Genomic DNA, 13,426 nt, shown 5'->3' with positions numbered 1-13,426 from the left:
AAGACCCACATCCACGTAGAGCAAACGCAGCAGGCGCGCCTTGCTTTGCTTTGCTTGCCCAGTACGCCCGTTGCAGCCCGAAGAGTCGAAGACGGCTGGGCGACGGTTACTAGCGCGGGCGCGAACAGCGGTCAACTCACCACGCCCACCTGTCTCAGTCAATGCGAGGCCTAGTGGACTAGTGGTGACTGCGACACTGATTGGGACAAGCGACCCGGGGTTGATTTTTCGCGCACTTTTCCGCGGCGGCAACGCCAAAACCAGTCCCAAAGTACATGCTCGCATCAATATACTACTACTCCCTCCTTCCCCGTTTATAAGGCATGGTGGAACATGACACGGTCTTCTAAACAACACTTTGACCATTTATTTATCATATATTATATCATTTTTTATTATAAATTTATAATCATTGTAAACTATATTTGATTATGAATCCAATCATATGAAATTTGCATTATAAAAACAAAAATTTAATAGTCAAATTATTGGTCAAAGATGAGAAGGTTTGAATCTTGATATACGTGTATGCCTTATAAACGGGGAAGGAGGGAGTAGCTTTGTTTGGAACGGCCAGTTGGCGACTAATGCTGCTTACTTTTCAGGACAGCCTCTTTATGAAGTTAAACATGGCGATTGACAGTTTGGTTGCCAACAGTGTTTTTGTGTCGTTCGTGTTTGGAGATTGGGGGAAAATGACGATTAGGAAGTCACTGTTAACATGCATACCGTCATGCGAGTAAACCAAAAATAATTTTAACATTATGCTAGGCTTAAATGCAGCTGCCTACCTCCCCTCTGTCCCTCGCTTCGCCCCTAGGGCGACTCAAGCGCCACCGCCAACCCCAACCCAGCAAGTCGCTCCTCCCCCGCCTCACCAGTGGAAGTCCACCTGCCGCGATGAGGGTGGCGGCGGGCGCATCCATCCATCCATCCCCTTCCCTCCCCTCCCCGTCCTCTTCCCCTTTGGAAGTCCTTCCCTCTTCCTGGTGCTGGCATGCCGGTTGCTGGCCGCCGCTGTCCTTCGCCGGGAGGGGGGAGGGGGGGAGCAGATCCGGCACCGGTGGTCGCCGATCCGTTGCCTGTCTGTCCGGCTGGGTCTAGCCTTCGTGATCGGTTAGGGGTGTGCTCGGTTGCACTGCTCGCGGCACGACACCTCAGAGGGGTGCCCTTGTGGTGGCCTCCTAGCCTGCGTAGGCATCAGGGACTGGAGAAGCACCGGTTCGGTTCGTGCGGTGAGGCAGGGGGCTCTTCTTTTTCTTGATTTGCGCGGGCCCAGCCCTACCCATGGTTGCTTCCGGGTGGGCACCAGTCCGGTTCGTCTGGAGCTGCCTCCAGTTTCTCGATTGCTGCATAACGCCGCGGTCTGTGCGATGGTGTGTCGGCGGTGGCACGGTGGTATGGCCGATGGCGGTTTGCTTGGGCGTATGTCAGCGTCTTCGTGGTGGCGTTGTTGACTGCGGCTATGCGAGGCTCCCAGTTGTGCCATGGTGGTGGGGCTAACGGTGTCGGCCATTTTGTTTTACTGCGATGACATTGCGGGTGAAAACCCATCCCTTCTTGGGACGGCGTCGATGGCGTCATTGGCATCATGTCCTTCCCGAGGGCGACATCGGGCATCTCTGCCGCGCAGTGGGCGTTATCAGGCAATTCCAGCAAGGAGGCTTGCTTCGGGGTGGCGGCTCCTGAAGGGCGCTTCTCTCTCTCTCTCACTTTTCACAAAAAGAAACAAAAAAATCAGCCTGTGGCGTTGGTTGTGTTGTGGCTCTTGTCGACATCCTAGTCCGGCCGGGCAGAGGTTCGGATCGATGTCCCAATCCAATCGGGGCGGAGCTCCGTTAAGGCTCGTGTCGATGTTCCAATCCAATACAGTTATTGAGAGAGACCCGGTTGATGTTCCAATCCAACCGGACGATGTTGTTCGCCTGAGTTGAGTGTGAGTAGTGTGTGGGCGTGTTACGACGCAAGTTAATGTCCTAATCCAACCGGCCGATATTATTTTTATTTTACCCTGCTTATTCCTTTTCAATATAATCGGCAGCTCTCCTGTCTACTAGTTCGTTAAAAAAAACATTATGCTTGCTTGTAAAGGCCCATCCCCGTATTGTGTAATGGATGGAGCGCAGAATTGAAGTGCTTTAAAATTAGTTGACGTCGGTTAACAATGGAGGCATGCCGCAGATTGTCAAACACAAAGAGCTACTATAATTTAATCGTGTACACGCAGACCATACTCATCATCAGGCGCACCCGTCCCCCCGGCATTGGTTACTACTAGCAGGACCACACCTGTCTCGGTCAATCCGACTCCTCATAGGACAAATACTGCTTACACCACTCTACTGTTTTCTGAGAGAGTGATCGATTAGGACAGCCACTATATTTTGCTTCAAAAGGATATTAAGACAACCGATCTGAGAAGCTCATTTCTCATGGACTTTTCCATGGCGGCAGTCCCCAATGCAAACACCTAATTTTTATTTGGTGTGCCGCGCAAAGTACCATGGTCGCTTAATTCTGGAACCATCCAGCCTGCCTAAGCGCAGTCCCAATCAAGACTCTACCATGGAGTCTAAACCTCCTATTTATTGTGTTTTGATGATGTGACAGTATATTTATGGAAGAGAGAGGGAGATAAATCAAGACTCCAAGTCTTATTTAGACTCCAAGTCTTCACGCAAATAAAAAATGAATGTGAGAGAGACAAGTGAGTCATATAAACGAAAGTAACACACTTTGTATTGAGAAGTATAGTTTCTTGTCATGGAGTCTTTGAGGCTTGACTCTATGAATGGAGTCTGCATTGGGACTGCCCTAATGCTGCTTGCTTTTCATGACAGTCTGCTTAAGAAACTAAACATTGTGATCGACACTAGTTGGTTGCCAATGGCACCATCACCTTGGTTGTGTTCATGCGCTCTTGGAGTTTCCGAAAAGGACAACTTGATCGGCGCCTGAAAACTGATGGAGCACACGGCGTGGAAGGAACACTGGGACGGCCTGGCCTGTACGTGTCGGTTCTTGCGTGGGTCTGAGGTGGCGATGAGAGGCAATTCATAGAAAACGGCGACGACCTTGTGAAATGGCAACTGGGTCTCTGTCATGAGCATTGTTCATGCTTGAACGCGTGAAGCTTCCCAGTAATGTTCACCGATCGCCAGCACCGACCGCCGGGTGGAATTGCAGAGTAAATCATACAGATACAGCGTTTGTTTGTTTTTTTACTGCTGAACACAGGCAACTGAGCTCATGCATGATGTGAATCAAGCAGTGAAGTGATCAGATGAATAGCGCATCGGATGGACTTGCTTCTTCTTTTTAAAAAGTTCGTGACAAAACCCTCTCGATTGTTCTGATAATCCGCATAACACACCTGACTCTTAATTATCAGTCTCGTGTGAACAAAAAGGACCGAATCTAAGAGCACACTATGTAGCGCGTTTTCCCATCTGGTCCCGTCCCTACTCCATATAGCATACGAACAGCATCAACGTTCAGAATACTTTGACATGCCATCAAGACAGAAGACCTGAAGAAAAGACTGCCTCCTGTAACGTACTATAGTAGTACTGCTATGTGCTTTTGCACTTCACTTTTGTCAGTGAAAAAGTTTGGATTTGGATAATGTAGTACATTTTGTTATTATTTAATAATTAATGTCTAATTATAAATTAATTAGATTAAAAAATTTGTCTTGTTCTAATCAGATAAACTGTGTAATTAGTTATTTTTTTAACTACATTTAATGCTCCATGCATGTATTCAAAAATTCGATGTGACATGTACTGTAGGATTTTTTTTGAAAACTAAACAGGGCTGAGCTGCCGGGATTGGGCTGTCAGTATATTTTTAAAAAAAGGAATGTCAATTGTCAGGGAGTTCGTTAGTCCTAGCACTAACAATATTCAATGAGCATGCATGGTTCTTGGCAAACTCTAAAGGTCACTCAACACCACTAGCTTGAGACCAAGGGCTGCAACGAACTCGATCAGCGCTAGGCTCAATTGTTTACTCTTACCAACTTTCTGTCCTTGCCAATTGTTAATGTTCGCTCAACAAGACCTTTTTGGTTCTTTTGGACTTTTGGTTTTTGTGATGGATCTCAGCAAGACCTTGTCATTCTCTGAAGACTGAAGTGCTCATACATACTGATGCTTTGCTTGATCTTCATCTCCAACTTTACCCGTCGCATTTGCATGATAAACTGAATGCCTTCTAGTAGCATTTTTCTTCTCTCTCACGCACAGACACAGTTTTATTGCCTTTTCATTGGAGAAACAATGGTGTCAATCAGCCTGTGATTACAATTCTCCGTTTGAGGAAGTTATTCTGGATCCGTGCGCCGAAATAGAATCGGCAGGCGCCATCGATGTGCACCGCCATGAATTGATTGACGCGCGGCGAAGTCTACACGCGTCGTAAGACTGACATGGCCATTCTGCCTAAGATGGCGACAGGCACGAGCATGAGATCCAACTACCTCCAACGGCGACAACGATTTGTCCGCAAGAAATCCCAATCGCAGTCAGATAGTACTTCAGATTTGTTCACTGTAATTGTTAGGGAAAAGTCTCATATTACGATCTTTAGCTATCGTAAAAAATTGATTTTCAATCTTCAACTATAAAACTAAATAATAAAGACCATCCAACTATCAAAAAGGGCAAATTTAGCCGTTATGGTGGTTCAAAGGTGGTTTTGCATTTTTTCTAATTTTTTTAAAATCAATTAGATCTAAAAATCAAAACTAATTATTTTAAATAAAAAATATGAAACTAGTACCATTTTTTTAAAAAATGTAACATATCTTTTACTGCTCTATTTTAATTATTTAAAAACAATAGACATAACTACAAGCAACAAAATATTTTGAACATAAAAAAATTAGATCTAAGTAACTAACAAGTATGGTGCGAATAGATTGGTTATATTTTTTTATAAAACTTTTGATACTCATTTTATATTTTTATTTCAAAAAAATTACTTATAAAATTATATTTTGAATTCAGATATATATAATTCTCACAAAATAAAAAATCACCTTAGAAACCACCTAAAGGGCCAAATTTATCGGGTTTCAACAGATGACATCTGTTATCCGATTTCGTAATTAAAGATTGAAAACCAAATTTTAATATAAATCAACCCAGGCACCCATCTTCTATCATATTTTTGCTTTCAATAAAAAAAATAGATGCTGTCTACAATTTTTCTCTAGATTGCTGCACCATTTGTACAATTCGGCCGTGTTTAGTTCCCACCCCGTAAACGCAAAAAAACCGTAAACGCAAAAAAATACAAAAGAATCTTACTAATTTGAAGTACTAAATGAAGTCTATTTACAAAACTTTTTGCATGGTTGGGCTGTAAATCGTGAGACGAATCTAATGAACCTACTTAATCCATGACTTGCAACAGTGATGCTACAGTAACCATCCGCTAATTATTAATTAATCATGGATTAATTAGCATCGTTAGATTCGTCTCACGATTTACAACTCATTTGTGGAAAAAGTTTTACAAATAGACTTCATTTAGTACTTCAAATTACCTAGATTCTTTTGCAAATTTTTTTTTTGCGTTTACACCCATCGGATCTAAACCGGGCCTTCATCTTGACGCGCGCGCGAGACAAGGTTATACAAGCCCGTGTTCAGTTCCAAACTTCCAAATTCAAATTTTTTTTCGGCACCCGCATGGAGACTTAAATCTAGACAAAATAAAAAACGCATTGCGACTGCTGTCTGTAAATGGCGAGACGAATCTAATGAACCTAATTAGGCTGTAATTAGATGCTAAATTGCTACAGTAATGCTACAGTAAATAATCTCTAATGACAAATTAATTAGGCTCATTAGATTCGTCTCGCGATTTACAGACGAGTTCTGTAATTATTTTTGTGATTAGTCTATGTTTAGTACATCAAATATAAAAAGATGCCTTTTCAAAATTTTTACAGCCTGCAACTAAACGGGCCCAAGTCTACAACGCGCTTTCTGACCGGAGCTTCATGGAGCCCAGATCTTCTGCTCCTCAAGTGCAGCATACCGGTTTGTTTCTGGTTCCTTCCGAAAGCAGTCCATGATTCAGTTTTGGTCTCCAACAAATCAGTAATGGCTTCTCTGCAGGGGAAACGAGTGATGGTCACATGCCGGGCTACACGGTGGGCCTCTCAGGTTTCATGGCGCTGGGGGTACTTTGTAACCATCGCACGACTTGGGAGCATTGGCAAGTCAAGGTCTTCTCTGCTCCTCGGCCTACGTGTAACGCGTTCTCCCATTACTTTATCCTCCTTGGCGCCAATAGGCGCCGGATCCGTCGTGTCAAGGAACCGCGTTACCGCCAAGTTTTCAACTATTTTTTTTTGAGAAGAGGAGAGGGAGGGATGGCTTGTGTTTTGGCAAATCAACTGCTCCGGTCTAGTTTAGTTTATCTCGACAACTTAGTTTATGTGATCATATTGTTGGTCTTCCTGTATGGTCATGGCTCTAGGTCTAGTCATGACTTCGATTCGAACTCTGTAGCTAGTAGACTGAAGTGTTAGTTCTTTTAAAAAAACAATTTGAAAGGGAGAGAGAGTGTTTGAACGATATAGTTGGGCTAGTTGCAATACAAAAAGACATTTGAAGGGGGAGATCTGGACCCGTGATCACGCGAGATGACGGTTAAAACGCGTCTTTTGATGCCCCACTGCATCTTAATTTTAGAGGAAGATGCTTACAAGATGATTTTAGATTCAGAGACACTTCAAATCAAAGCATTTTCAATCCATATATGATATATTGTTGATAGGTTGTTGACCCAATAATACAGAACCAAATTAGTAATGCAGATAGGCTACATTAGTCGCAATTTCATTCTTTTTTTTAGAGAAAGGAATCAAAGCATTGATTTAGACAGTTTTTAGAACCGGTGGCAGGTGTGTCGTTGGAGTGGATCTTTGTTAAGCTGTGTGTCAGTGTGTTAGTTAGAGCATCTTGGTCTCATGAAAAGGGCCATCAGTTAGTTTAGTTATACTCGGTAGCAAGGACAGGGTGCTCTGATTGAAAACGGTTAAGTTCCTGGAAATGCCAGTCCTCCTTGGGCTGCATGTTACTAGTTGCTTTCGTCTCAAATTTGGCCTCGCAATTATATGGATTTCATGTAAAGACCCCTTCTTGACAATTTTACTTTTCTTATATCGATGTACTTTGAGGTCGACTTTAGTTTTATAACTTTCTGTTTTTATAATAAAGATGGCTTGGGCTGCATGTTACCGGTTGTTTTTGTTTAAGCTTCAGCTCACATTTCCAGCTCAAGTTAGTGTTCGTTCAAAATTCTGAAGAGAGTCTGCTACTTGAGTGAGACTTAAAAAAATTAGCCATATCAGTATTCAGGCCATTACAGATCATTTAGTTTTTTTAGACCACCAACTATTTACAAAAAATAATCAGTTTAACACATCAGTAGCAAAGGCAGAATATTACACTCTTCTGTGATTAGACAGGGTATTATTAGTTTCCACGAAAGAGCAGTCCTCTGTCCAGCATTTGGTCTGTTGTGTAGGCCGAAATTTGGCGTCACAATTCAAAAGTTTTCAAGCAAGGACACCTTCTTGACAATTACCCAATCTTATTATTGTTGTTCTTTAGTAGCTGAGCCAAAAGTCAGCCAGTCGGCTTGGCTGCCGCCGCCAAAACTTCAGTTCTTCAGCTCGCAGCCTCCTCACTCTACTACATTATCTATCGAAGTGTATGAGAATTTTCGAACCTAATTAACTACTAATAAAGAGAATCCAGTGCTTACGATGGGCGAAATCTAGCCATATCTCCCTGATTCAGGCCTTGATGAAATAGACTTTCTCCAAGCATTTACCCGGAAGATAGTCGTCCAAATCGGCCTGTTCTGAGGAAAAAAAATGTCAAAAGAAAGCTACGGGGCTGCTGCTCGTGTGGCGCCTATTTTTCAAGTGATGGTCCTTGCATCCAAGGCTTAGAAATTCAGTTTCAGAAAAAGGTTACGCATGGTCAGTGTTGGGATCTTTGCTTCTTAGATGCCCAGACAGGGAGCATGAACGGTAAGAAAGATGACAATGAAAGTTGGTGTCGAACTCTCCAATAATAATTAGAAAATTCAACTCTTTACACTGTGGAGAGGGGGGCTATTTATACCCCTAGCCCTCGGCCGGGTTTTCCTAAATTGCCCCCATCCAACTCTTGTACAGCTCACTTACAATCGGTTTCAGGGTAAAATTACAAGGTTATAGGTGCGCAAATCCGACCTTCTCACGTATTCAGGTGTACAAATCCGACCTTCACACGTATTCACGTTCTACTCGCATGCTTGCTCCAAACGAAGGTATTCGCTTCCTTCGGAGAGCTCCGGTGGTTACGGACCAGGAGGTTCCGTCAACGATCGACCAGCCGTCATCCTCGTTCCCGGTGGCGGTCCTTTTCCCGAAGTTCTTGATCTTCGAGTTTATGCTTCCGGGTAGCCGTTTGTCACCTTCGTCTCCCAAAGGTGGTCACCGAAGGTCTTGTTCTTAGACCTTTTGCTTCCGAGCGGCCGTTTGTTTCCTTCGTCTACCGAAGGTGGTCACCGAAGGTCTTGGTCTTTAAGCTTGTGCTTCTGAGTGACCCTTCGTCACCTTCGGGTACGCTTACCCTCTTCTTGTTGGAGCCCTGCAAAAGAGTCAGGGAGCATTTCCGAGGGTGGGAGCTTGACCCGGAGGTCCAATCCCTAACAGTCAGGGTTAGGGCCCTAGTCAGGCTCAGGGTGAGTGCCGGTGGGTGTTATTTTGCTCCTTCGTGCAGATTACATACTTGAAAATAAAGTGATACTACTATCTGTGGCAGAACGCAGAAGAATACTTGTCGTCTGTAATTATTCTTCATAATCTTCAAGATATAACTTTGCCTATTTTTATATAAAGAACATATTGATAAAAATCTAGGATGTTTAAAAAATTCTCAGAAATATGATTTTTATGTTAAAAAATAAACAACTTAAAGGATATTAAGTCAGGTTGAATTTAGAAAGTTGACTGTGCCTTGTCTCAAACAAGTGTTTATTATCCCAGCACTTTTGGAGTTTGGCCAATGTCTTCCTATCTACTCAAGCGGTGAAAATTCCCAAGCGGTGAAAAAAAAAACCCAGACAGATAAAAAAAACACATGCATTTTTTTGAAACGAAAAACACGAATTTTTTAGAAAACAAACAAGAGTACATACAAGACTATAGCAAAAGAAAAACAATTCCATCCAACAGCAAAATCAAAAAAATTATTTTGCTAGATGGGTTCATCAAGGGACGTATACCACCACGTCAACAAAAAAAAAGTTCAGTTTTGCTGTAGGCGTGGCGGGCGCTTTGTGATGAACCGGCGGACCGACCTCGGATCCGCAGATATTCCGTGCCGGCGCCGGCGAGCAGCTTGGCGACGGAGAAGGTCGAGTTGACGGACCTCTCCCTGAGTCTATGACATCGGGAGATGACGTTTTTTTTTGGAACCAAAACATCGGGAGATGACGTCACAGCTGCTACTGCGAGCTGAAGCAACTGCCCTTCCTCCCACCTTCCCTGCACCTTCCTCTCACCTTCCTTCCTCCCCGAGCGCACTGTGCGAGCCCGGCCCGCATTGCGGCTGCCTATATAAGCTGTGGCCGGCGCTACCGTGCAGCCTGCCCAAACCACCCGAAACCGGCAAACCCACACAAATCCTCCTCCTCCTCGAGCAGCCCAGTCAATCACTGCATCATCTCGTCTTCCGGACCCTCCTCCAGCGCGCGAGGAGGTGAACAGCGATCCCTGGGAGGGTAGCAACAATGGCAGCGAAGCGGCTCCACGACGGGTACGAGCACGACGGCGACCAGCCCGACGACAAGCGGATGCGCCGCCTGCCCTCCTTCTCGACGTACGCGCGCGAGCTGTCCCCTGCTCCTCTGTTCTGCTGATGGCCAATTGGCAATTCGTTTGTAACACTGTCGCCGTTGAATTCCAGGGTGATCCGGGAGGCCATGATGCAGAAGCACATGGCGAACCTGTTCAGGCTTCTCGAGCCCCTCCTCCGCCGTGTGGTGAGCAGCAGCAGCTCGATTCCCCATTCGCCATTTCCTCGCCGAGCTAAGCTACCCGTTCTTGCTCTAATCAAGTGCTCTGTTTATTTCCTCGTGGGCGTTCAGGTGCAGGAGGAGCTCCAGGCGGGGCTGATGCAGAGCCCGCGCTACATCGAGAGGTCGCCGGCGGCGCCGCCCGCCGAGCGCCCGGCGTGGAAGCTGGCGTTCCGGACCCCGCCGCAGCTCCCGATCTTCACGGGCAGCAAAATCGAGGACGCCACCGGCGCCCCGCTGGAGATCGTCCTCGTGGACGCGGACACCGGCTCCCCCGCCGCGCTCCCGCAGGCGCTGCGCGTCGAGCTCGTCCCGCTCTTCGGCGACTTCCCGCCGGACGGCCGCGAGGACTGGGCCCCCGAGGAGTTCCAGAAGGGGATCGTCAAGGAGCGCGAGGGCAAGCGCCCGCTCCTCACCGGCGACGTCGGCCTCACCATGCGGGAGGGCCGCGCCACGGTGGGCGAGCTCCAGTTCACGGACAACTCGTCCTGGGTCCGCTGCCGCAGGTTCCGCATCGGCGTCCGCGTCGTGCCCGGCAGCTACGACGGCGCCAGGATCCAGGAGGCCATGACGGCGGCCTTCGTCGTCCGGGACCACCGCGGCGAGCTCTACCGCAAGCACTACCCTCCCGTCCTCGGCGACGAGGTCTGGAGGCTCGAGAAGATCGGCAAGGAAGGCGCGTTCCACCGGAAGCTGAGGCACAACAACGTCGTCACCGTCCAGGAGTTCGTCCGGATGCTCATGGTGAAGCCCGACGAGCTGCGCGCGGTAAGCTTGCAAACTTTCTTTGATGGGCTCTCTCCGTAGCCTCTCGCCGGCGTTCTGGTTCTGATGGGCTGCTCTGTTTTGCTCCGTGGTTTCAGATTCTGGGCGAGGGCATGACCGACCGCATGTGGGAGGTGACGACGAACCACGCCAGGACCTGCGAACCCGACGACAAGGTGTTCGTCTACGCCGCGCCGCACGGCACCATCTACGTGAACTCCGTCTTCAATCTCGTGAGGGTCGAGATCGGCGGCGTGGAGTGGCCGCTGCAGCAGCTGAGGGGCCACGCGGTGAGTCCGTCTCCGATCATCTCCCTGGAATCGCTCGCCGTCGTCGGAGCAGAACGCCGGAGCTCCGTGGATTCCTCCTTCTCTGACACCTAGCCGTTCCGGTTTCCAGCAGATGATTGTGCAGCAGCTGATGCTGGAGGCGTACGAGCAGCGCCACAGCCTCCAGGAGGCCGAAGCCTTCATGCTCCACGGCCACGCCGCCAACAACGTTCCACTGCTGCAGAGTAAGTGTCTGAACTGAATGAACTGACCGAACAGATACCCACAACCAAACAGAGTTTGGCCTGTGATTCCTCTGCTCTAACAACATCCTGGGCAACCTGCAGATGCAGCACATGTCGCGGTGCCGGCGCCTGCGGAGACGCCGGTCTGGTACGAGAACGCCCCGGAGATCGAGTTCCCGGCGCCGGTCGTCGACGGCGTGGTCTCCATTCCCCAAGCCAACAGCTTCGGCTACCAGTGGCCTGGCCAAGTGTTCCACATGCCAGGTTAAGAATTGCACTGGGAAAAGCCCCCCCAAAGATTGAGATCTTCAGAAAGTAACTCGAGTGAAGATCACCTGCAAGGTTCCAAGCTTCCAGCTCTAGGATGTACATTAACAGATACTACTACGCGATGTCTGTCTGTCTCTGTCTGTCCACGAAAGTGTGTGGTCGGTCGGTCTGCTGTGTGTTGTCAAGTAACGGCAGGGTTTAAGGGTAGGTGAACTTGAGCGGCCCTTCCGCTGCGTCGCTGAGCATGCGCCCCAGCATCCGCCGCGAGCAGCGAGAAGAGGCGACCAAGTGCAAAAATTCTTTGGTTTAATTCGTATCCTTTGTTGTAATTTTCTCAGTTTCTCGTTCTCCCTGCTGGTCGAGTACCGCTCTGCTCTGCTGTGTTTTGCTCTCAAAGAGCTGCATGTAAATGTAATGGTAGGGCAGCGATTCTTGGGCAGGAGAACGAGTGTGGTATGCCTGCAAGGGCTGTAGAACTTGTGTAATCAGACAGTTCTGCTTTTTTTTTTCTTTATCATTTCAGAAGTTTTTGTGTCCTGTAAACATCAAGGTCCTGATTAATAAAGGAAGGAAGCTGTCTTTTGTACATAACTAGGCATATAGGCCGTGCATTTGCGCGGCTAGTATTGAAAATTCAAAAATTTGCATGTCATTGTATCCTTACTTAAAGGTTATACTATTTTTTACCATACATCATCATGTTCATTATCGTAAATTATGTCTTTTTATTGATTAAAATAATTTAACTATGATCTACCTATAATAACAATTTGATTTGTTGAGCTTTAATAATATTATGCAGATATCATTTTATTTTGATTGATTGTTGTTAGCTTTAGTTTTTATTAATAGTATATATTTATAACTGATACATAGCTAAATGATATTTTATATTTAATTTTTCATAATGATATTGGTGGGTGATTTTTAATTAGGCACAGGGGTATTTTAGGCTAATTTTTATCATAATAGCAGTGGTGAGTAATTTTTATTTTTTTATTTTTCTCCGATTAATGTGGGAATTTCTAGACTTTGATAGCAAACGTGGAGGCTCCGTTTGTTGGCCAAATAATAAATAATAGATAAACACAAGTCTTTGAGATGTCCGGACTCCGGGTCTCTGATGTTTCAATATTTTTGCATTGTGGTGGCAATGGATGATGCCTAAAGATGAGACAAACACTTGACCTGCAGTGCTGCGTTGGGGTTTTCACTGAAAAATCCAGAAAAAGCTCTAGTCTATTATCCTGTTGTTGCTCGCCTCTTCCTATACACAGACCCTTTAGAGGAACCAGTGGAGAAGAGTAGCCAGGTAGATAACGCGTGGGACAAGTCAAAATCTCAAGTGAAATCCTGCGCGTGATATCAGAAAGAGAAACTTAATTTAGTTCTTCGTGATGTACTTAGAAAAACTCTTGCAAGAAAAAATATTCAGCCACCAGTCTTGGCTCCTGGGAGCATCCAACCACCCAAATTTCTGGGCAGTAGATTTTCAAAAAAGATTTTCAAAAAAATGCACGAAATCCAAATAATATTAAAAAAATTAAATCATATTAGTTCATCAACCATGCTTTGGAACGGGTAGTAATTTGAGAGACATAAGTATTATGAAATCGCTAAAAATAAGGTCCTAGTTAATCAAGAATTCAAGATTGCTTACCTTGATCTCATTTGTGAAATATTCTAACATATAATTTTCTGTTCATAATAGAAACAATATGTGTTAGAAATTCTATAGACAAGATTGCTAGTTAATAACCGAGATTGCTTACCAATGTTTACAATAGA

General features: G+C 45.8%; 1 protein-coding gene across 2 annotated transcripts; it reads left to right on the top strand.

Annotated features, from left to right (window-relative positions):
* Positions 1 to 9,648: 9,648 nt before the first annotated feature.
* LOC120706089 (protein SAR DEFICIENT 1-like) lies at positions 9,649 to 12,229 on the top strand. Of its 2 annotated transcripts, none has more exons than XM_039990658.1 (6): positions 9,649 to 9,893; positions 9,981 to 10,056; positions 10,162 to 10,857; positions 10,953 to 11,144; positions 11,257 to 11,368; positions 11,471 to 12,229. In XM_039990658.1, the coding sequence occupies exons 1-6, from the start codon at positions 9,805 to 9,807 to the stop codon at positions 11,635 to 11,637; spliced, it is 1,332 nt and encodes a 443-aa protein (XP_039846592.1). In that variant the 5' UTR covers positions 9,649 to 9,804; the 3' UTR covers positions 11,638 to 12,229. The 2 variants fall into 2 exon arrangements, with proteins under 2 accessions (XP_039846592.1, XP_039846591.1); XM_039990657.1 differs by having other exon boundaries at positions 11,254 to 11,368.
* The last annotated feature ends 1,197 nt before the right edge of the window (positions 12,230 to 13,426 follow it).

Source organism: Panicum virgatum, chromosome 5K (assembly GCF_016808335.1).
Source record: "Panicum virgatum strain AP13 chromosome 5K, P.virgatum_v5, whole genome shotgun sequence".
NCBI lineage: Eukaryota > Viridiplantae > Streptophyta > Magnoliopsida > Poales > Poaceae > Panicum > Panicum virgatum.
The sequence above is the reverse complement of the archived record's forward strand: the minus strand, read 5'-3'. Positions and strand labels throughout refer to the sequence as shown.